This window comes from Thunnus albacares, chromosome 14 (assembly GCF_914725855.1).
Source record: "Thunnus albacares chromosome 14, fThuAlb1.1, whole genome shotgun sequence".
Taxonomy (NCBI): Eukaryota; Metazoa; Chordata; class Actinopteri; order Scombriformes; family Scombridae; genus Thunnus; species Thunnus albacares.
This window is the reverse complement of record NC_058119.1, coordinates 15,232,464-15,255,750: the sequence shown is the minus strand read 5'-3', so window position 1 is coordinate 15,255,750 and position 23,287 is coordinate 15,232,464. Positions and strand designations below refer to the sequence as shown.

At 40.6% G+C, this 23,287-nt stretch overlaps 1 protein-coding gene across 2 annotated transcripts in view; it reads right to left on the bottom strand.

The window, feature by feature from the left end:
- Positions 1-23,287, bottom strand: part of march8 (membrane-associated ring finger (C3HC4) 8) — a 78,712-nt gene that overhangs the window by 49,629 nt on the left and 5,796 nt on the right. For both annotated transcript variants that reach the window (XM_044372451.1, XM_044372450.1), the window contains exon 2: positions 10,267-10,463. In XM_044372451.1, the coding sequence (XP_044228386.1) occupies positions 10,267-10,362 (96 nt within the window). In that variant the 5' untranslated portion in view covers positions 10,363-10,463. The remainder of the gene's footprint in view (positions 1-10,266; positions 10,464-23,287) is intronic.

Genomic DNA, 23,287 nt, shown 5'->3' with positions numbered 1-23,287 from the left:
GAATTGAAAAGGTACAAAAACAACACTGGTTTAGGTATCGGCTCAATAAAGTCCTTGGGAGATGGTTTCCATGGTGATGACACTTTCTCTCTGTCTGCTTGTCCCCCATGCTCATCCTGTCTCAGTGGTCTGAGATTTTCACATTTCACATATAGCACCATCGTAATCTATTAGCAAGCCCAAGGGAGGCCACAGCCCTGAAAGAGATATGGGGGGGCGGGGAGGGGTGTGTTCGTGCATACAAGCATTCAAAAGACACAGCCGGATTGCTGTCACCCCTGGCAGGGTGACCTGAGGCAACGGATAATGGAGAAGATATCAGCCTCCTTGAGCCTGTGTGGAAGGTGCTGTGGGTTCAAATAAACACATCAATCAAAATGATGGAGGACTGACAGCGAGTATCCACACCTACAGATCTTACAAATAGGCTTCACCTCCATTTCACAAAGACATTCTTCTGATTCAGGTTGCTTTTGCAAAGGCTTGAGACCTGCAATAAGGGACACTAGTTTAAATGGCGGATGATATCAGTCCTCGGAGAGCCCACTACCTGAATACTCATTGAAGCAGCAAAGCGAGGAACCGCAGCGTTCCTGGCACATACCGCATTTGACAGCTCTGACACAAGCAAAGCTGAGGCATGTCTGTGGCTAACAGCAGACTGGTTCTCCTCGTTCTGCCTCTGCTGCTTCAGCCCCGCCAATAGTGCTCTTACTCACAGACTTTGCTCGGTTTCTAAGGCAACAACATGCTCTTCTCTCGCTCTCGCTTCCTTCATGCTGTTTACAAAAGAACCATAATTGTGCTCTCTTTCACCTTGTCTTTTTGTTCTCTCACCTAACTCCTCTCTCCATGCTTGTTCGGTGCGCTCTACCCGCACTCAATTTCTCCTCTCGGTAGACGGAGGTGAATGTCAAGGCTGGGCCGCAGTCCTCCGCGCTCTGCAGTGCTCAGTGAACGCCTCATCAGGAGACCAGGTGCTAAAGCATTCATGCAACTGTACCATCCACAGGCCGAGGAGGGATAAAATGAGCACTGTGCACACAATTTCATGGGTTCAAGAGTAGCTTATGACCTGTGTTGCATGTCATCCTGACTCTCGCTGCCTATTAACTTCATCTGTGACTCTCTTTTTAACTGATCCAGTGGTGCGTAACTGGAAAAACAGCACATTCGCCTCCCAGGGTCGGGATGCCATATTTGTCTCAAACTATACCTGTAATAGCCATTCATGTACATAAAAACTGAAAGAAGTGACATGCAGATACAGTAAATTTTATTTTTTATAGATTTGTATATTTTTTGTTGAGACATTTCCTGTGAGCCTGCTGAAGATGAATTATGAGGTTTTAAGAGGCTCCAGGCTTTAAGCTGCTAGACATTTCCAAGCAACAAATATCTGGTACTCTACTCTGCCTATGGGAGCTCTTTGTGAACGTTGTCTCTTTTAAAGATAACAAGAACATATTCTCCCCCAAGTAAAGCAAAACTGGGAAAAAAGTAGCAGATCTGTCCATTGATTAAGTGCTCTTGATGTACAGTAGCCCCTCATCTTTGATTCTGATTAACAAAGCGGATGGATTTCTATTGATCTGTCCATCATTTGATTCATAGATGCATAACTGAAAGAAATATGATGTGGGATGAAAGCTAATTTGGCTTCTATGACAATCTTATACAACTTAAGTTACTAATTAACACAGATGGAGATCAGACCAGCACAAGCAAGCAAGCAACATACAGTATATTCTCGAGGATCATCATTTAAAGGGAAAAAACATTATGTATTGTTTACATATACAGTACATGCAGGCAATTATAGAGAAGGATGTCCCCGATCTAGATCATTTAATATTATCTGCCAATACCATGTTCTCCTTCTATATATAATATATATATATATAAATAAATTTCCTCACACAGCTGCAAAAAAAAAAAAAAAAAAAAAAAAAGTCATAGCTGTCGCTAATATAAAAACAACTACCTACAGCAGTGTTTTTGTCATAGTGACCTGTGAAAACTTCTCAGGTACCTTATCATACTGGTTTTGTTGAATGTAGCTCTTAAACACCACCCAACTAAACACTGGATGTGCAAATACTAGAAGTGGCTTTTGGACTGCTTTCATTTTCCATTTTAAAATAGTTCCACACTGCACAGAGGTTAGCTGCATCTTAACTTATAAATACATGTGTGTTGCTTACACAAGTTGTGGATAATGTCCACTTATGACACAATGTGGCAAACTACCAAGACACGCTGCAATGTAGTAATCAAATTGGGGGATTGGAATTAGATTGGGGTAAATATAGCTGATATCTTAAATCAAAATGTGTCTAGATCAAGACATGTCAATTATAGCCTCCATTCTTTGGCTCTCCTCTCTAAAGTATAAACAACCAGGGTAAATCGGTCGTGAGAATTCCTAAAAGCCTAAATCAAAGGTAATAACTGTTTACTCCACTGTGCCATTTAAGGCTCTCGGTGCGGTGGTGCAAGGCTGAGGTCAAGTCACTCTGGTCGTGCATGAGAGTAGTTTTGTCAGTGCATATAAAGACAGTTATAATTATTATGAAGGTTTGGTCATCAGTCATCATCAGTTAATTGCTGAGATCTGGGAACGAGGCAACATCGTAAAAAGGATCCAGACAACAAGAAACACAAACAGTCAGATGATTATAGAGGTTTTAAACAAACTCACAGGTTATCCAAACATATGAGGTAAAGGAACACAATGGATAATGGTAAAATTATTCATCATCATCCATTAAACAAGTTCTTGACTCAATTTTGGCCTGCCATCACAGTTGTTCGTTCAAGAACATTTCACATTTGGGGACATTTAGGATGTACTTGCTCTTAGTTTGACCTCTTAGCGGTAAATTGTTCCAACACTTTGGATAGTTTGTGTCTGATCATCTGGGCTTCATCATCCACTAATTTCATGTCCCGTCAAACTTCACTGTAGCGATCTTTAGTGTTACCAAAAGAAAGAAAAAGACAGTTAAAACTACAAATATTAGACCCAAGTTGTAATAAACCAGAGTGATCCATTTAGAAGTTCTTCCACATAAATAGGTGAGCTGTCTTGGCCTAAAATGCAGCTTTTATAATGATGTTTTACTTCATAAATACTTGTCGACTGATCCTACTAGCGGTGCACTATCAACCTTGGCAGCAGAATTACAGTAAAAGCTACATTTTATACAGACAAATGAAAAAACAATTGAGTGAAAATCTGCAGCTGTGGGGCATCTACCTCATCAGACAGCCAGACAGCAACAAGGAGGAGTTCACAGTGTGGTCACAGTAGTGAATCCATAGGCAGAGAGATTAACTACGCTAATCTTCCACTGGGTAACACCGTGAGAGGATGACGGAGGAGGATGAAAAAGAGGTGGTTGTGGTGGGAGGAGGGGTTGGAGAAAGACAGATTAAGACATTTAGGGAGACTGGGATGTAAAAAAGAAAATAAAATGCAGCCTCATGGAAGAGACTCTGGAGTGTATTTGTGAACAGAGGCAGTAAGCTTACAGGGGTTCATGAGATAAACTTCCCCTTCAAATGACCGACAACTGGGAATCTCATTATCATATTTTACTGGAAATGTATTAGGGGAAGCAAGCGTCTGACCGCCCAGTATCTTTTATTCATGCATAAGAGACTTATTGTGCTCCCCATACGCATGCACACCAGCCAACACAATGGAGTATGACAGAGCAGTGAGTCTTATCAGACTTTCATTATACAACTTGGGTGTACAGCTTCATATGAATAGCATACATCAGGCAGCCATTGTGTGTCAGACTCCGTATAACCAGACGACAGGCTGCAGTGAGGGAAACATCTGCAGTGTCTCCTCAGGGAAGATGAATTTAAGCGATGTGGGAGAGCTTGCCACCATTGATCTGGCTGGCAGCGGCTGAATGTTTGGGGCCACGTGAGTCACAGGAGTCAAGTCAGCATGTCACAGGCAATTAACCGGCGTCCTCAGACGCCCCATGAAGACACCTTCCAGTGAACAGAAGAGCGTCAGAAAGCTCTGGATGGAGACCAGAGCGGAGAATGAGGCAGCAGCATATCAAAGAAGAGAAGGGACCAGCAGATACAGCCTTTCATATGGTGATTTCATCCTGTAAATAACTTCATCTGGGGTTTTTTTTGTTCGTCTATGTCTGTCTGTCTTCATGCCTGTCTCTGGTTATCTGCTGGTTCTTCATTCGTGTCTCTGCACACTATAACTGCAGTCACTCCTATAACAGAGATATTCAAACACTGGACGTGTGTCTTGGTATCTGTGCAAAAATTAAATTGGTTCTCTAAAATTCAATCTGTGAAACTGGTGGCTTTTACAGCTGACGTCTTATTTGAGTTCATGTACACTTTCTGTTCCTACAGCATGTGACAGGCTGAACAAATTTCTATAGGTTAGTAGGTTAATAGCTATAGATCTGTTGGATTACAGCCCACGTAATATGCAAATTGTGAGATTATCATTTGTGTTTTTCCAAAGAGAACAGTTTAACATATGGTAATGTTTACTTGCTGTATCTGCTTATTTTTGAAGAGTAAAGTGTTAATTTGGAGTTGTGAAAGTGTGTCTATATGTGTGTGTGTGTGTGTGGGTAGAGATGGTGGATGGCAATGGGGGCAAGGGTTAATTGGAAGATATCGTCTCCTCCGCCATATCTCCGCCTGTGTGTTTCAGCTCTTGGTTTCAGAGGAGCAGTTATTAGCAAAGACTGTGTCCCCTCACACCAGATAAAAGCAAACTATCACACAACATTATGCCATGTCTACTAGCACAAAGAGCAGCTAAGGGGACTGTAATTATTTCCTTGCATGTCTCTCAAAGTCTATTTTCTGCTACCACGGGTCAACTGTAAATCGCATTTATACAACTTAATGCTGCAATCAATATCGAGCTACCAAAAGAAACTAAAAAAACCTGTGGAGCCGTCACAGGGGCTAATGAAATGAAATCTTTAACAAGGTGAAGAAGCTAAGTTCTTCTTCAAAAGGCCCTCAAAGGCCCAGCTGTCATGTCAGCTCTTCCACATTTAATTATGTTTTTTAGCTCTTCAACCTCAAGTGGCTCAGCCCAGTCGGGTCCTGCGGGAGACTCAGGCAAGTCCTGCACAGACGGGCTGACTAACAACACCAGCTGCTGGCATGTGTGTGTACGTGTGTGTATGTATACCTGCAGGAGTGCACATCCTGCATGTGTCTTTCCAAAGAGAGAGACATGGTGAGATGGAGAGAGACAACAGGCAGAAGAATAACATCAGCAGCTGTGCATCCTGCCAGATAGTGCTGGAACGATGGGTTGATTAATCAGAGAATTAATTAACATGAGTTTTGATAATCAATTTGCCCTGCAAGTCAAGTCTTTTATCAAGCAAAAATACCAAACATTCCAGCTTCTCAGAAGTAAATGTGTGTAGATTTTCTTAATTTCCTCTCATTTTCAATGAAATATATTTGGAGATTTGGACAGTTGGTTGGACAAAACAAGATGTCGCCTTGTGTTTTGTGTCTTGACAGTCAATTAAACAGATCACTGATTTAAATATTTGTTACAACCCTGCTGCCAGTGCACAGAAGCAAAACAGAAACACTTTTAGGTGTCAACTCTCTAAGTCCTCACAGTCAATACTGATGCTGTATTTAACTGTCTAATCAGCAGTTAAAAACCAGTGAGAGTTTGTGAACTGTTTTTTTTTTCTGAAGTCCGTGAGGCTGGAGGAGAGGTGGAGTGGTGTATGTAAAGTGGGTTAGTTTGCTGACACATAACATTCATACCTTTTTGAAAAACCGCTGCCAGAGAATCCCATTACGCCCGTGTTATCTTCTCTCTCCAGCTGCTGCTTTACAGACAGGCCGGGGCAGCCGTTTGGCAACAGAACATCTACACCAGGATGAACGTTCGGGTGTGTGCTTGTGTATGTGTCTGTGCTTGTGTATGTGTGTGGGAGAGAGGAAATATATGCGCACATGTCTACCTTTGTGTAACCTGTATCTCAACTGGATTAACACGTTTGTGCCGTACGGGCATCCGTACTATATGTGTGTGTCAGAGGGAGATAGTTTTGTGTATGTATGTGTATTCCCCAGAGAAAACACAAATATGTCCGGTGACTGATTGATTATCTGTACTTGCACCACTATGAAGTTATAAATAAACCGATCACATCCTCTTTTTATCTGAATATGCTTCAGCACCTTGAGTTTATTCTATATATACCCGAGTCACACAACATGTAAACACTCCTTTTCTTGATAATTCAGCATTTCATGCTTGGTTTACCCAACCCCAAGGCTTTCTAGGTAATTATCATGGCATTTCCGTTTGCAAGCCCCTGGGCACAGCAATCTGGAGGGGACTGATTTGGACAGTTAAGATCCAAATGTTTGGCCAATGTTTCCCCGCCTCGGGGCTTTCAAACATTTTTAAAAACACTTTTGTAGAATTTACTGGGTATAAACAGGCTACTCTGCTAACCCGAACCCTCTCTGCCATAATATTCCAGTATCTCCAAAGCACAAAAATGCTGTTTCAAGTGGGGGAAAAATTTCAAATATGAAATTTGAGGAACAAAAACAAGTTATGTAGACACATATATACTAGAGGGGCTTCGTTAAAACCAGCAAAGACAGATACATTAAACAGCCCCTGTCTAGCCTGGAGGCCGTGTTGAAAGTTTTTGCTATGTCGGGTCAGTGTTTGATCTCGGTCTCTACAAAGCCCAGCGATGCTCCATCAGTGCCCAGGAGCTCAGCGTCGGCTGTTATCAAACCTGCCAAACATCAGAGGAGAGACGGAAAGTCTTCTCTGTCCTTGACTCTGACACAAGCTTATTGAAGGACAAAGCTTCCAGCTCTTTCTGTGCTTTCATAAAAGATATATGCAACATCAAAAGGGCGAGTATCGAGTATCAGGGTGTTGGGTGTATATGCACAGTCACAGATATATACTGCTAAATATAATACTAGTGCTGGTGAGACAGGCCCTGTATATTGGTGTGAATACATGTGTGACAATGAAAATGAGAGCTACAGCTGCATCCACCGAAGCTTTGGTATATTTCTCAGTTCCCTGAGAGGTAATCAAAAGCTGCTTATGTAAATTACTATACTTACAGTAAAAACACCTGCAAGTGACTTTGCAGATGGGGTTAAAGATATATGATAATCAAAAAACAAATATTGACAGCTTAGTATGAATTTACAAGAAACACTGCAAAACATAAAAATCTCAATCGGCAAAGTAAGGTTGGTTTTCTCCTTCTCTACCTGCCAACCTGTGCCAGAGCTTACTTTGTTGTCAACTCATACATAATCCATTCGCTGCAGGCTTTATCAAAAACCCCAGCTTCAAATAAATCTGACCGTATTATTTGTCAAGGCTAAAAACTGTCAGGGATTTTTTTTTATTCCAAGAAATAAAACTTTTGTCTTTTGACGCTCCGCTCCCTTTTTAAATATATTTTTTTAAACCTATTTATCTTCTCCAACATGAGTTCTCAAGTGGAAGACCACAGTTCCTGGACAAAAGTGCTCACAAGCACATATCCCAAGAGGATTTCAAAAGGAGACAAATGGACTTGAGTGGAGCCGCAGGAGAGAGGCCAGAGGGGCCAGCAACAGTTAAAGATGTGTCGCTCTCTGAAGGAGCAGCCGACTAACTCTGAATTCTAAGTAAGAGGAAAGTTCTGCTTTTTTTCTTGAGGCGCTAAAAGACCGGTTGTGTTGTCTAAGAGGGCCAGATGGGCCTGTGCTCTGAGGCTAAACTCTGGACACACACACACACACACACACACACACACACACACACACACACACACCTCCAGGATCCTCAAGCTGATCAACATTCAGAGTAAACACTCGCCGTTTCCCTTTCCTCTTTTCCTATACTCTGTTTCTGCTTTCTCTGTTCTGCTGATGGTTCCACAGGGAGGACAAGAACCATTGCCGTTTATCCACTTATTCCTCAGGGGGAAAAAGGAGGCTCAGTCAGCAGGAGACAGACCGAGGGAGAATGATGCTGAGCAGAGAGACACAAGGTTGGATTTTAAACTGCTAGCAAACATGACAGCAGGGAGACCAAATGCCCCCTCTGGAGTTATGAAGTTTACGGTTTCAGTTTTACTCCCCCAAAAGACTCAAGTAACCTTGCTACGACTGCGCTCAAAGTTTAAAACCCTTAATCCTGTTAACTATGCATTATACTAAAAAGATATCAGAGCTAGACACCCCCACACCTTTAAATAAAACTTATGAAATAGCAGGAAATGAAAGCTGTTTTAGAATTAATGCCCACATTACTTTCACTTCCGCAGTGACGAGGCATGTTTCTGAGCTTCATTGAGGACTCAGGTTAGACTTTGAACTGGCAAATGAATCATCAGTGAGGTGTGTGCGTGTTTATGTGTGTGTTAAGTAAAAATAAATATGTCAGTGCCAGTTTACAGCTCGTGTGTACTATCACTTGTGTGACACGGGAGGCTGAAACACGGTGCCACGTGCAGCATGTGAGAGGCCTCTTAAGAACACCTGCGCTGCTGCACTTGGCGCCCGGCCGCTATTGTGATGTGATGAGGCCAAGGAGAAAGGGCAGGCCACAGACATATTGTCTTAGCACCTCGCATTGTTGCAGTGCTCAAAAAAGCAACTGAGAGCACTTCATAGTCGTGTTTGATGGTGCTAGATTAAAGGCCCAGAGAGGGGGAAAGCAAGCGTTTTAAGAGATTGAGTTTTGTCATGATGGTACTCCTGACTTTCTTCATTATTATTGACGAGTGAGATGTGATAACAACCTCAGACATCAAACAGTCCTGATAATTCATAATGATGTCTGCATGTCAAAGGGTTTATTTGGTTTCTTAGAGCAATCTTTGAATTCAGAGAAAAGTCAGAATTCGGAGAATAAAGTCAAAATCCTCAAATCAGAAATCTGTGACAGGCTCAGATGAACTTTTCAGATGTGGCACTAATCCTCCTCTGAATAAGCTGTAGCCCTGTAGATTTGTTGAGGCCTTTATTATGACAGATCCAGATTACAGATTTTTTTGGGGGGGGGGTGGGGTGGGCTTTAACTATCTTGACTGGTCAAAAAAAAAAATTTGGAAAGCAACAGAGATGATGAATAAACATGCTCTGAGATGAAGATTTTACTGATAAGTTTGTCAAATTGAAGTAGCCAAAAGATCCAGAAAACACTCAATAAATACTGCATGTGGTACCTTGAAGAGTTGACTACTAAACTGCAAAATCCGATACCTTCCAGGCGGGTTTTTTTTTTTTTTTTTTTTGGGCACAAACAGAAAAGGAGACCAGACTTGGACCAGACTCATTAGATGCAAAACCTCTGCTCCACCCACAGGCAGCACAGGAATAATTTGCTTGTGAGAGAAACATTATAATGCAGAATTTATGTTGTTGTGTGGGGATTGCCACCGCTGGCATTAAAAAAATTAACTTTCTGATTGTTCTCTGATGAATGACTCCAGGACACCCCGGGACACTATCCACACACCGCCTTCCATCCCTTTATAATAGATTTGTGTCATTTAAAGCTGCTTTTGTCTACATCCAAGCAGCATTGTTGAAATGCATTCAATATATTTCTTTTTATGTAACAAAGTTGTTTATATATAAATACATATTTCACGCTGTCAAATCTAATTTAAAAACGATGACACAATAAAAAAAAAATAAAAAAGGGAACAGATATGATAATCAAGTTTTCAAGGCATTTGGCAAAAATGTCCCCCTGTGGGTGTATGAATAACGGTGAGCAAAGCATAAGTCAATGTGGTGATGTTATGAAAACACTCAACTAAGGAGCTTGAAATAATAATAAAACAAAAACTGTGACAAAAACCAAATTGAGGCTTTGCTTATTATGTTAATGTTGGGGGTGCTTATGAAAATTTCAAAATGGAGAGAATTAAATAATTATTGAATGGTAGCCAATTACTTTATCTGAATAAAGAAGCATGAATAGTGTCTTTTCATTATTCCTACCAACCTGTATGCACACTTAAAGAGTAAATAATTCTATTCTGTAAGAGGGTACACACAAGTTTTTCGATATTACTGATTTACCTAGCTACAACTGTTAAAGATTCCCTCTACTACTGCACAGAGAAATTCTACATAAGCATAAGTAACACACTTCATGGGATAAAACCAGCCCATAATCCTCAGCTGTGTCTCTGGCCTTAAGAGTGCGTGGCCTGATGTAGCCTTTAACTCTTCATATACCTGCTTGTCCTTGTCTTTCGCTTTCCCGCTGCCTGACACCCGCGATGAGGTGACATCACGGGGGATGACAGAGATTTGGTGCAGTGGCATGTTCATCCCAGCAGAGCCGACCAGGGACACTCACACACACACTTCCTGTGCCGATGCCAGAGCAATGGGCATGATGGTCTGAACTGCAACACCTCGCCTGCACTGCCCTGCGGAGAAACAAGAGGATAAAAAATTTAAAAAATCACATTCAAATAAGCTTTAAAAGTATATTTAATTGCAGCTAGAGGGCTGAAATGAAAGTCTACATTAAGAAATGAGAAATGAAAGTCCTGAAGTGGCACAGCTGCATTTTGAAAGTGTGTGTATCTGGTCCGTTGATCACTTGACTGACCCCTTCTGCGACTAGGGTTCATCAGTTTCTTTTGCTTCAGAAGCCAAACTGATTAAATTCAGACTTGGTGAGCACGGCCCTCTGGGACAAAGATTCACAAAGAAGTTCTTTTATAAACTATGTTAAAACCCTACAACGCAGTCCAATGAACTTTTCTTGATGCTGACCTACAGTGTAAGAAACTTCGGTTTACTCTCAAACCACCAAAGGCGCAGTCGTCTCTTGTGATTTTCCACAGGAGTTTGTCTCAGAATAGCACAAGCACAGAGTGTAATAAATGATCACAGAGGTGATCCCCGGAGCGTGTAATAAATCACTACAGAGGTGATCACATGTGTGCAGGAATTCACTTTTTTCTTTTCTGCAAAGACCTGGAAATTCAGTAGCATGATTTCCACAAAAGAGAGAGCAGTGGTGCGTGTGGTTCCTGTCGTTCTTAGATAGATTCAAACAGACAGATTCATGAAGGCAGCAGCAGTATGGGGCTGTCCTGGGGAGTTACACAAGAGGTTTTACAAATGGGTCGTTTTAACTTCAGTTAATGCAGCCATCTGTACTGCCACTGACAGCAATTAAGCTTTAGCTCCTTCTCACCATAGGCTGTGTGTGTGTGTGTGTTTATGTGTGTGTGTTTGCACGCAGGCCCGTCTGCCAAGCAAACCCTCAAGCTCGGCAGTATGAAAATGACAGGATTAAGAAACCAAAAAGCAAGCAGACAGATGGGAGGTCAGTGAAATGGCAGTAATCAGAAACCAGCGTTGATGGCGGGTGGGGGTTGGTGGTGGTGCAGGGTTTGGACTGAGAATGCCACATGGGATCACTGAAGAGAGGCACTTCAGAAACAGACCAGCACAGCCAGAGCTGCCACTTCAGTTCATCACTACACTGTCCCTGATAAGTATTTATGAAGATGGGAAGGCGATTACGCTCGTATGAGCTCACAAACACACCGTCAGCGGTCGTATCAGCTTCTTGTGCAACAGCTGGCAGTCTCAGGTCGGTGCCAATAGATGGTGGAGAGTGAAGAGCAACCAAAAAGCACCACAGCACCCGTTCATACATTGGTCCAACAAGCTGTAAACAAGTCCTGACCAGAGAGGAAGAATCAGGAACACAGTCCAGGGTGAACATGAAGCAACAACCTCACTAAAGGAAAATCTAATTTAAAACAAAAAGCCTAATTATTGTTTGTTTAGAACATTAGTCATCGTTTGCCTCATGTTCACTCACACTATAGTGAAACATTTTAACCATTTTGTACTCCTACTCTTTATGCTGGCGGACAATAAAAGTCTAAATGTGATTTCACACAAAGTGACTTGAAAACAACTACTTGTTAATGGCTTTAGATATCCAGCAATGATGTGGTAACAGTCTACACTGATGATTTATATTGTAGGTGTAAAAAGGAACAAAAAAGTGATAACAGGGTCAGGGTAAACCTCCGATTTATGCATTATGGCTGCAACTAATGATTCATTTTTTATCATCAATTACATAAAAATGTTCAATGAAAGCTTGTGTCATTTGGAAAGTTGAATTGTAAATACTCTCGTGGTTGTTTTTCAAAGATTGGAGAGCAGAATTCCAGGGACAGTGATTGTTTCACCAAACTGTAAACAACCAAGCCAACAAGATGACATATACAGACAGGTTTAGTTTATTATATTTATTTGTCAAGGACCATAACAACAAAAAACATTAATTTCACATAAGGTGAAGAGGTGTATTGTGCCAAATTCAGCTAGTAGCAAATTTGCATCTGCATCATGCTTCCTTCCTTCCTAATTTAATCCCTTTGGATTTTTTATCTGTATCATCAGCCATTATAGTACGTGAACTCACTTTGAGTTTGTGATTTATGGCTGACGAATACAGGTCACTTTGATGGGCAGAGAGCACCCAGAGTCATACTGTGTGTGTGTGTGTACATGTGAGGCTAATGAGTTACAGGAAATCAACGTGGTCAGGGGGACAAAATTAGCCTCCTGAGGGCATCATCACATGGTAGCATCATTAAAGCTCCTACTGCATCTCACTCACAAATGTCTGTATTAATTACAAAGCCAGCCATCTCATGTCATTTCCTGAGCTATGATGTGATGTAAATATGACGGATGAACTAAATAAATCAAGATGCTCTGTGTCATGGATTCATGAGCTACATTTGCAGAGCTGATATGTTTTTGAAATGAAATAAACAACAGCATCCATCACTGCGGCCACAACACACACACTGCCGTTGCACCAACGAGCTCATTACTATAAATCCAAAGAATAACAACTGCAATAAAATCCACTCTTAATTGGCGTTGTGTTTCAAGCCTAAGGTCTTTGGTGGACAGAGAGGTTACACTAATGGGGCAAGAGATGTGCAGGATATACAGCTGAGATTACTCTTCCTCTATGTAGATGTAAACATTCAGATCAGTGCTATAGCGTGAATATTTTTAGGATTAATAAAGCTAAACTCAATCTGTCAATCAAGCTGTCAGAAGGTCCCTTGGATGTGAGATCTGACCGTTTCCAGTGTGTGTGTGTGCGTATGAGTGTGTCCATCCGTCCTCCGGGCCGGCTGCCAGTCAAAGAGTTCACTGCAACAATACTAAAAGCTACAAATCCAGCAGCACTCCCAACCAATCACAGGCAGCCTGTGGTTCCAATTTGACACTGACCCGTTGCCATGGCAGCAGCTCTGGGGGTCAGTTTAAGCGGTTAAAGGGACGACAGCTTTGGATAAATGGACGCACTTCTGACGAGTTATATGACACTGTCACTCAGAGTGAGGATCCTTTTCCAAGTAAACACCTGGGCTGGTCAGTGACTCAATATTTTTTATTTATTCACTTTCAATGAAATTGTTTCGTGATGATATGATCATATTTGTGTCTAAAATAATGATTTTAAGCAAACTGTAATTGATTATCAACATAATGAGTAGTTGACAGTTTTGCTTTATATGTTTAATGCAAAAAGTGGAACAATTCATTGCACTGAACATTACAAAGATTTTTTAAACACCGGTGTGTGACAATCTTTTAGTATCTAATGGTTTTTCTTTTGACTTCTTTCATTCAGCGGGACACTGTGTTCATGTTAAAATCGATTTGTTGTTGGAAGGAGAGAGGCTTATTTAGTTTCCTCGCCCTAAGTGACTGTATCTGTCCCGCTGATGTTCCTTTCAATTGACAGGGAAGCTACAGTGTTGGTTGTATCTGAGCAGTTAACATTTTCACATTGATTGAGTTGAACTTTCTGTAAGTTGACTTGTTCAGCTGTGTCTGTCTCATTCACACATTTTTCACATGTATCTAACTAGCTAGGTATGTAATGTAGGAAGATGACACCATTCTTTATCCTGTTCACTAAACTCTCATCAGTCAGATTGTTTTTCTAACTAAGGAAATCGCCATCAACAACACCAGACTGAACAAAAGAACAAAGAAGATGTGGATGGACTGGAACCAGTCTTCGTCATTATATTTGTCATTGAATTTCCGAATGGTACCAAAAGTCAGGCTTTGGGGAGTTTTGGGGGAAATGCAGGAGACATCTAGAATATTGGAGCTGCAAAAAATTGAAGTCGTAGGTTTGAATAATTCATTCACTGTAAACATTTTACAGCTTCAATGAAGAGTCATAACAAGCAGATACATGATACACTGTATATCAGATAATGTCCATGTAGATTTTTTCACCCTTAAAGCTGCTCTAATAAATGTTTTATATGAACAATGAATTAAATGGCTGCATTTGGTGTGAAAGAGGTTGCTCGCAGTGATGAACCCACAGATAATTATCACCTGACTCTGCAGTTCCCCTCGGCTTTATGGAGCGTTTCAGCTCATAAATGTATGTTTAAATCTACTGTACTGAGGGGAAGATTAAAGGTGAAAAACGGATTTTAAGGTGTTACTTTCATTTTGCATACATTAAATCGTATCATGATGTATTACTGATGTTGGAAAAATATTCTTATAATATCTTTTTATTGAATTTTAAGGCCCCTTTTATTGAATTTTAAGACCCAGCCCTTAATTTACATAACAACACTTCTGCCAGAGGAGAGTCCTGACCACGGGAGGTCCAAAGAGAGACAAGGCCATAGCTCCTATAATTCCACTCAAGACTATTTATTCTAAAAAAAAAAAAAAAGAAAAAAAAGACAATCCTGTCCATCTCTCCAGCTCTTCCCCTCTATTCCTCCGCCAGGTAAGTCACAGTCCTGTCTCCTCCACGTTCTGCTCAGCTGAGCTCTGCTGTTATTCAGTTTGCCACGAGACCCCTCTGTGTCCCTGCTGTCAGATCAGATCTGAGATCTGGCTGACAGCCCGTTCTCCGGTTCTGATGTGCAATCAGGCAGAAAAACTCGGCTGTGTATCAATCAATCCTAACATTACTGTACTACAGCTATAGTCTATATTTTAAAGAGGTGTCTTCCCCCTGAGGATAGACGGGTTACGAATTAGACCTAGAGAACAAATCAGGTTATAGAAGGTCTAAAAATGTTGGTTCAAAGATATTTCATCTATATTTTGGATTTCAAGGTAATTTCATGAATTTTGTACCCTCATTACTAGCACTCTACATTCGTGTGCATTCATGGAAGTCTCCCGTAAATAGGAAAGAAGTGGTTTGTTCTGCCACTTCTGTGATTTTATGCTGATATAACAGCAATAATTTGAAAACTGGCTTTAATTTCATCATGGCACAGATGCTAGTTGTGTTGGCAGCAATGATTAGACTTAATGCCCTGCCAGAAATCACACACACTCTCCAGTCTGAACACAGATTAACAGAGCATCAGTAAAACCTGATGGACTTCTGTGGTAAAGCGTGCTGCAGTTTGCTTCCTCACACACACATCAAATTTGGCACTGCAGTTCCTCATAAGTTTGGATAAATCGTTAAACAAATTTAACTGTCAAATTTAAACTGTTGGATAATCTAACAATCACTGACACTGTATAATTTTATAAACATGCACACACACACACATACACACAAATACAGGCCTGTGCTGCACTGAGCTTGAAGACTGGTGATTACACTTTTTTATAACGTACAGGGAATAAATTATCATAATGTTTTTTAGCTCATTGTCATTTCAAATGTAGCTGCATCATTTATCAGCACCAGCGCGGTGTGGATGTTATTGCAGCTTCTTCTCCTGCCTCCTAAATGTCTGTGTCTATTTAGCCTATATGCAGGATTAATCAAAAGAATGTGATATTTAAGTTCACTGCATTCATAATACCACTGTAAGCTGTCCCATTTGATTATATGCTAATGAGTCCCAGTTACAATGTGATTAATTGCATAGTTGTTAAAGTGTGCTCTGAATAAGCATCTGGGATGAACAGTCTCATTAGTTGGGGAAAATGTGAGGACTTACACATATCAAATATTTACTAACATTACCCCAAATGAAATTCAATTTTTGCACTACCTTTCTCAGCTGCCAAGGAGCTATGAAGGACGAGCGAGGGCAGAAAAAAACAGAGACGAAAGTGACAAACACGCATGCATATATCGAAACTGACACATAAAGACACAATGCAGTTTTTGCAATGTGAAACTTCCTCTCCTGTAAGCCTAAGTGGATTAAATAAAGAAAAGAGGATCCGTTAATTTATAGCAATTTGACTAGAATAGGCGCAGTGACGCTGCCCTGGATACACACAAGTGGGCCATTCAAAGTTCAGTTAAATACTTAATTTCAACCTGATGCTCTCAATGAATCCTTGTTGAATATCTAGCTCAGTGTAGTGACTCTGATCACTGAAATGCCAAACACATCAAGAAATCATTGAACCGCCCTCAGCCTTCCCCCTCGCCATCGATTTCCCAGCAGGCCCAGAGAAGAGCTATTTCATTCAAGTCAAAATAACATGAAATGACTCTGACCTTGTTGCCAAATTCACCATGTTAAAAAAGAAATACTAGAATATATCGGGGTTTTTTTTAGCTAGTGGCAGGCTCTATGGATGGCATTGTCAATCTGTCAGTCGTCTAACACTTTGGTCCAGACTGAATTATCTCAACAACCGTTTGATGGATTACCATGAAATTTGCTACAGACATTCAACATTCCCAGAGGACGAATCGTACAGATTTTGGTGATTCTCTGACTTCTTCCCTGGTGCCAACGGCAGGTCAAAGTTTTCACTTTTTACAGTGAAATATCTCAACACCTAGTTGATGGATTGGCACAAACTTTAGAGCAGACATTCATGGTTCCCAGAGGATGAATGCTAAACACTTTGGTGATTCTCTGACTCTTTAGCACCACGAGGCTGACATTCATGGTACAGAGTGAAACACAGTATTTCAACAACTCTCAGCTAGCATAATGGCGCAAACATTAAGAAACTGAAGCTAAACAACTTTCAGAATAACATGACCAAAATAAGATGTGTTTCGGTACACCACGGTCAAATCCTAGTGATGGGAATTGTATTTTAAAGGGTTCAGACTTCATGACAGCTCATTACAATAAATTCAACGGGATTTCCTGGATTTGTCATCACTGTGAAGATGTCAGTCAACAAAGGCAGTCTCCAGGAATTCACCGCCCATCCAAGAAATAGTTCTAGTACATAACTTCCCCTTCAATCACAACTCATAATAACTTTACAGATATAGATAAGCTAATCAGCTGCTGGGTGTAGCTTTATATTTACTGTACAGAAAGGAAGTGAACTATTCCTGTAACATCTAGATCCAAAACCACAATGAAATGCCATTTACTGGTGACTTTCATCTTGTAGTGCATATATTTTGAAACCTCATTACTGTGCCAGTAAAATGTATGATTTAAACTTATAATAGGACAAAATTAAATTATACCCTGACTGTGGTTGGCTTCAGATAACATGTTGAATTTGGTTTCAGGCTGGCAAAAAAAGAGTTTTCTCAGCTCCAAGGCTAATGGATATTTTATCTCTCTTCACTCTTTTTATTAACAAAGAGCAATACACATGAACAAAGAACATCCGCCATTCAGGTAGCAGGCCTCGCATTTATGCTGGCAATGACAGTTTAACTGGTTAAAATGACAAATATTGCCAGCAGCAGCTTATATCAGATGTACCCTGTAGTAAATTAATGTCAATTTTCTACATACCTTATTCAAAAGTCAAACTGAAACTTTGGTTATTGTAGTGAATATTAAGCTTCCCTCTCATCCAAAAAACAGCTGATTATAGATCTTAAAGGAATGGTTGAGACAAATAAGGGATTTGAAGGGGTTCAGATTCAGAAAACTGCTAAATCCAACCATTACAGACACATCATGTATTTAAACACATTACTGACAGAAGATTGTAGTAGTATGGGCAAAGTAAAGCCAAACAAGCTGCATGTCAAAGATGAAAAGCAAGGGCTCTTTCTGTCTTTCTGTGATTGCTCTGCACAAAAAAAATCTTCCTTTTCTGTCCAGAGGAATATTTTCTTCACCTTTATCTCTATAGAGCTTCCCTCCATTCCCTTCGATCACACTTTGACAACCTCACAAGCTGCAATGATAAGGCAGAAAAAAAAATCTAAATACCAGTAAATAAAGGGGAAAATAACGTCAGATCAATGCATGGCTACCTCAAGGAAGAACTTGATAAGAGCTTTGACAGGATGCCGTTCAATTCTGTGTGCATGTGAGTGCGTGTGTGTGTGTGTGTGTGTGATGGGAAGATAGGAGAAAGAGAGTAAACAGAGAGAGGGTGGATACAGTACAAGCAGGATGAGTACTGATTTTGCTGGAGGAGCAGAATGAAATGTCTGGAGAGAAAGGGCAGGGAGGAAAGTGCAAACACATCAGAAAATCCAAAATGTAGAGACAGGAACTGAAATTGTTAGACAGGGCAGTAAGTTACACTGTAGATACACTCCACAAAACACACGCTCTGAGTTTGCAGCTTTTGTAATCTCTCTGTTACAGTAGATACTGTTAAAAGGGAAGTAGAAAAAAGCAGAGGAAGGCAAAGTTCTTAACTTTATCACATGCATACACATTCAAATATTAACCTTATATAAAACTCCTTTTCAAAACATTTTATTTTCTGCCCATGTCCAAATCAAAGTCATATCTAATCCCAATTAGCCTGCAGTTGGAAGATATATATGCAATCATGAGGATGTCTGCCAAACTTGGTAACCTGTTTGCATAAATGCACACCAGCAGGTACAGATGCAAACATGAACCCACAAGTACCAGACTCACATTTACATTTTGGGAATTTAGCCAAAGCTGATTGAGATACGGTGAGCGAGCAGGTGCAGCCTCTGCATGTTGATGAACACTGGCTGTTGGGGAATCTCTCCAGTAAACTTTTTGTTTTCCATCACTGATTAACAAAATATCACAAGACTTCCTTGCAACTACACACACACACACACACACACACACACACACACACACACACATCGAAGTAAAACCACTGAGCTGCTTCTTCCGCTGTGTGCTTTGGGTCAAGATGGCCACTGGTGATGAAGTTGTTGAAGTAGTTGTGAGGAAACCTGCTGTTAATTTTAATGAGGCACTGCTAAAACTGAAAAGATGCAGCAGCACATGAGGTGTGACACTACTGAAGTCACAGTATGTTGTGGGTTTCAATGAATGTGTGAAAATACCAACATGAGTGTTCAACATCTCTCTTCCAACGCATTAGCACTATATGAAATATAACTCGTGATTTTCAATCAGAACGGGCACAAGCCAATCAAATATAGGGCTGCGAGACCAAGTTGATGTAAGCAAATGTCTTATTTTGTCCAATCAGCAGTCCAAAAACCTGAAAATATTAAATTTACTATATGTAAAGACAAGGAAAAGCAACAAATTCTCCCATCTCAGAAGCTGGAATCATCAATTGTTTTGACATTTTTGCTTGAAAAACTACTTAAATGATGATACTTGATTATCCAAACAGTTGGCTGATTGATTTTCTGTCTATTGACTGATTAACTAATCGTTGCATTTCTAAATTTATAATTTTTGAATGGCAGAGTTCTGAGAGCCCCTCCGACCATACAGATCAACGATTACTTCAATGCTGATACAACAATGACTCTAACTACACACAGACAACCTTGGTGTATTAGTTTTTATTACTGATGAACGAAAGGCTGCTAGCGAAAAGAAGATGAAGACCAGGCACTTACCCTCATGAATATTGGGATGGCGAGATGGAATAAACATGTAGCACAGCATCTACAGTAGGTAGCCTTCCTCACTCCCACTAATTTAACCTCAAAGCACAAATTCTTAAAAAAAAAACAAAAAAAACACACACACACAAAAACCGGGATAAAGCAACAAAGACTGGAAGTAAATTTTCAGAGACCAGTCAAGCTGCTTACTTATATAAGATGGTCAAGTTTATTCCATGAGTCAAGGGAGGCTTTTACTTAAAGAATATCACAACTTCTTCGAAGGGCTATTAAGGGATTCACCCACTGGTTTCCTGTAAGTTTTACTGTTACGGTCAGTTCCAACAAAAATTACCCAACACTGACTGATTAGCTGTGTCAGCCAAACAAGATACAGCCTGTGTTTCACCAGGAAACTATAGCTGCTAGTGTTTTTAAGGTTGACGCCTTAAAAACTGATAAGGGGTCAGCCTGCAAAGCTACTAACAACATGTACACGATACTAACATGGCTGTGCAGTATCTCTCTGTATGTTATCAATACTAACGTTAACACTAGCATTCAAGAAAAGGGGGCCAGTTCAGCTTAGGAATGAGGAAATGAAAAAAAACAAAAAACAAGCACCACCAGAAGAGAAACTGAAAGCATTTCCATTGTAACCACCGTCCTGATATTACCAGTAAACACAACCCTGTTGCTGGTAAGTGAGTGCTTCTCAACACAATGACCACTCCATCCCTAAGGCTAGTGTTTATCTTCCTTCTACTTCGCAGAATAACCCGGCTCTGTGTGGAGGAGTTATGGACCAGCAGGCAGTAACAGCCCACCACAGCGCTCCATGAACCAGCAGATGTGAAATGTGTGCGCGTGTGTAGTTGAGTGTCAGCTCAGGAAACCACACACTGAGAGACAGCTTGAGAGGCTGCTGGTCTGGATGGCGGTTGACTCGCCAGCAGCCGAAAAAGCATCTAAATGACTGTGTCAGTGTGGCCTCCAGCAGTCACTTACACAGCAGTTAACCAGCAAATATACTCTGCGGCATAACAGACATCTGCAGATACTAAATCAAATCCAGGAAAACCTAATATTACAACTAGTAGAAAGATAATCAGTCGTCATCTTAAAAGGCCAGGTCACCACAAAAAATCCAATTCTCTCATGTATCCCTTGTGATATCTATTCAGTTTTAAGGACTATGTCATCGTTACAAAGTAGTTTCAGGGGCATTCTGGCGGCCTAGTGAACAATCATCGTGTAATCTCAACGTTCCTGGTTCCAGTCCAGCAGGAGATCTTTCTTGCATGTCATCCCCCCTGCTCTCTCTCCTCTCATTTCCTGTTCTCTATCTAATAAAGGCATAAAATGCCCCCAAAATACTTGTTAAAAAGTCATCACTGTTCACAGTGAGATCTGAGTAACATGGTTTCTGGGAAGACAGACTGCTTCTGGGTGTTCTTCAATGCTTTGAGCACCATGCCACACTACAAAAAGGCATTCATACAAAATAGTCTGCGGATCATTTTCTCAATTAGCAGATAAATCATTTTGTCTATGAAATGTCAGAAAACAGTGAAAAAAGGTCATCAGAATTTACCAGAGGCCAGGGTGGCATTTAAATGGCTTGTTTTATACCCAAACAACAGTCCAAAACTCAAAAATATTCAGTTCATAGATGACAAAGAAAAGTTTCAGTGAGAAGCTGAAACCAGAAAATGTTCAGTGTTTCTGCTGGAAAAATCACTGTAACAATAAAATGGTTATCAAAATAGTTGCTTGTCCATTAACTAATCGATTAAACGGCTAATTGTTTCAGCTTTACTTCTGCTGTTTTTTAGTGGCGACAGAAACATCTCAAAACCTCTGCGAATAAATAAAACCAGAACTTCCTGCATGGCTACGAGTTATAGGGTGATGTTTGTACTGGATGATGAGACATGACGCAGATATGGAGCGTTGGCTGTTATTCATTTGCCACTTTGACACATCAAGAGAGGTCTTGATTTAGACCCACATCCTCCTTGCAGCAGTCATATCCAAGGTAACGGAACAAATGAAGATGACTGGCTGGTTTGACAAAGGGACCCAGCAACCTCCACAAGCACAGGCACCCTCATCTCTTTGTAATTGGGATAATAAGACCTTTGTGTCTCCATTATAAGCTACCCATGACAAAACCAAGCAAACCTTTGTGTCACTCAGTGCGCACAGGTTGCACAAGTCTGACACATGTGATGCTGCACATACAAATACAAAGCCACAAAAACAGCCCCTTCAGCGGCTTGAGGAACAATTTGTTCAACTCATCTTACAGCCTTGAGGCTAAAAAGGGTGGTTGTTACAGAGCCATAATCAGCACATTTGTCTGTGCTGAGTCCTAATAACGTCATAATCAGCAGGAAATGTCATGTCAGTCTCATTACCCAAGACCTGAAAGAGCAGCTATCTTAATCCCTCCCTGGACAGCTTACATTATGCTAAAGCTTGTCAAGAAAAGGCAATTAACCAATCTTACCGATCATTACAGCTGTTCACCTGGATGTTTGGATGTTACCGCGACTCTCCATGTGATCACACCAAAGCTACATCTACAGAACTAATTTGTACAATAGCAAGATGAATTAATTATTTAAAGCATTAATAACCGCAGCACACTCAGGATTGAATTAAAATGATCAAAGAATCAAGGGATATTCTAAAGCATGGTAGGGATTTAGGGATGGAATTATTTTTGCTGCTGACATGGATGTACTTGATGAGATTTAAAGTCATGAAGGCGCTTATGTAAAAATTACAAGCAGCAAACCTCCTTTGGCAATCAGAACACCACCAGCAAGAGCCAGAAACAATCGATGGGGAACAACAGAGACAAATAGCAACAAATTAATTTCACATTCATGACGAGATGACAGTAGGGACTCATTCTGTTGTTGGTTTGCTGAAGGCCACATTAAAAAGCAGTTGATTATATCTCTACTGTTTACAAACACTCAAGTAAATTGCAAAGGAATGGTGGATTGATAATGTTCCAAAAGAAAAAGCCCCAAAAAAAGTTCCACAAGTTGCACGGCACTTCCCAGACATGGCATGACAATTGGTGTTTAAAACACAACGACATCTAAACTCTTTTCTTTGTCTGCCCGGCCACAGCGGCTGCTACCCGTGCCAATTACCCAGTTTTTCCTCCAGTTAGGCCAAACAAAACAGTGCTGCTGATGCCGTGTGTTTAGAAGAAAATATAGAAACTTCCATGAGAAGACTAAGACGAATCGTTACTGCATAATATAAGTGAGATCAGACGGAGGCAAAACAAGAAATGCATTCAGATAGAAAAGGTCACTGACGATGACTTTAGCATAGCATACTTTGCATTTTTCTTACAAATGCCTTTTTCTTTACTCCAACAGCTATTAATTTCCATATATTTTATTACTGTATGGAAATCAACCTGTACAGGCGAGACATTTTTCCGCACAGTTAACATTCAAGTTGAAC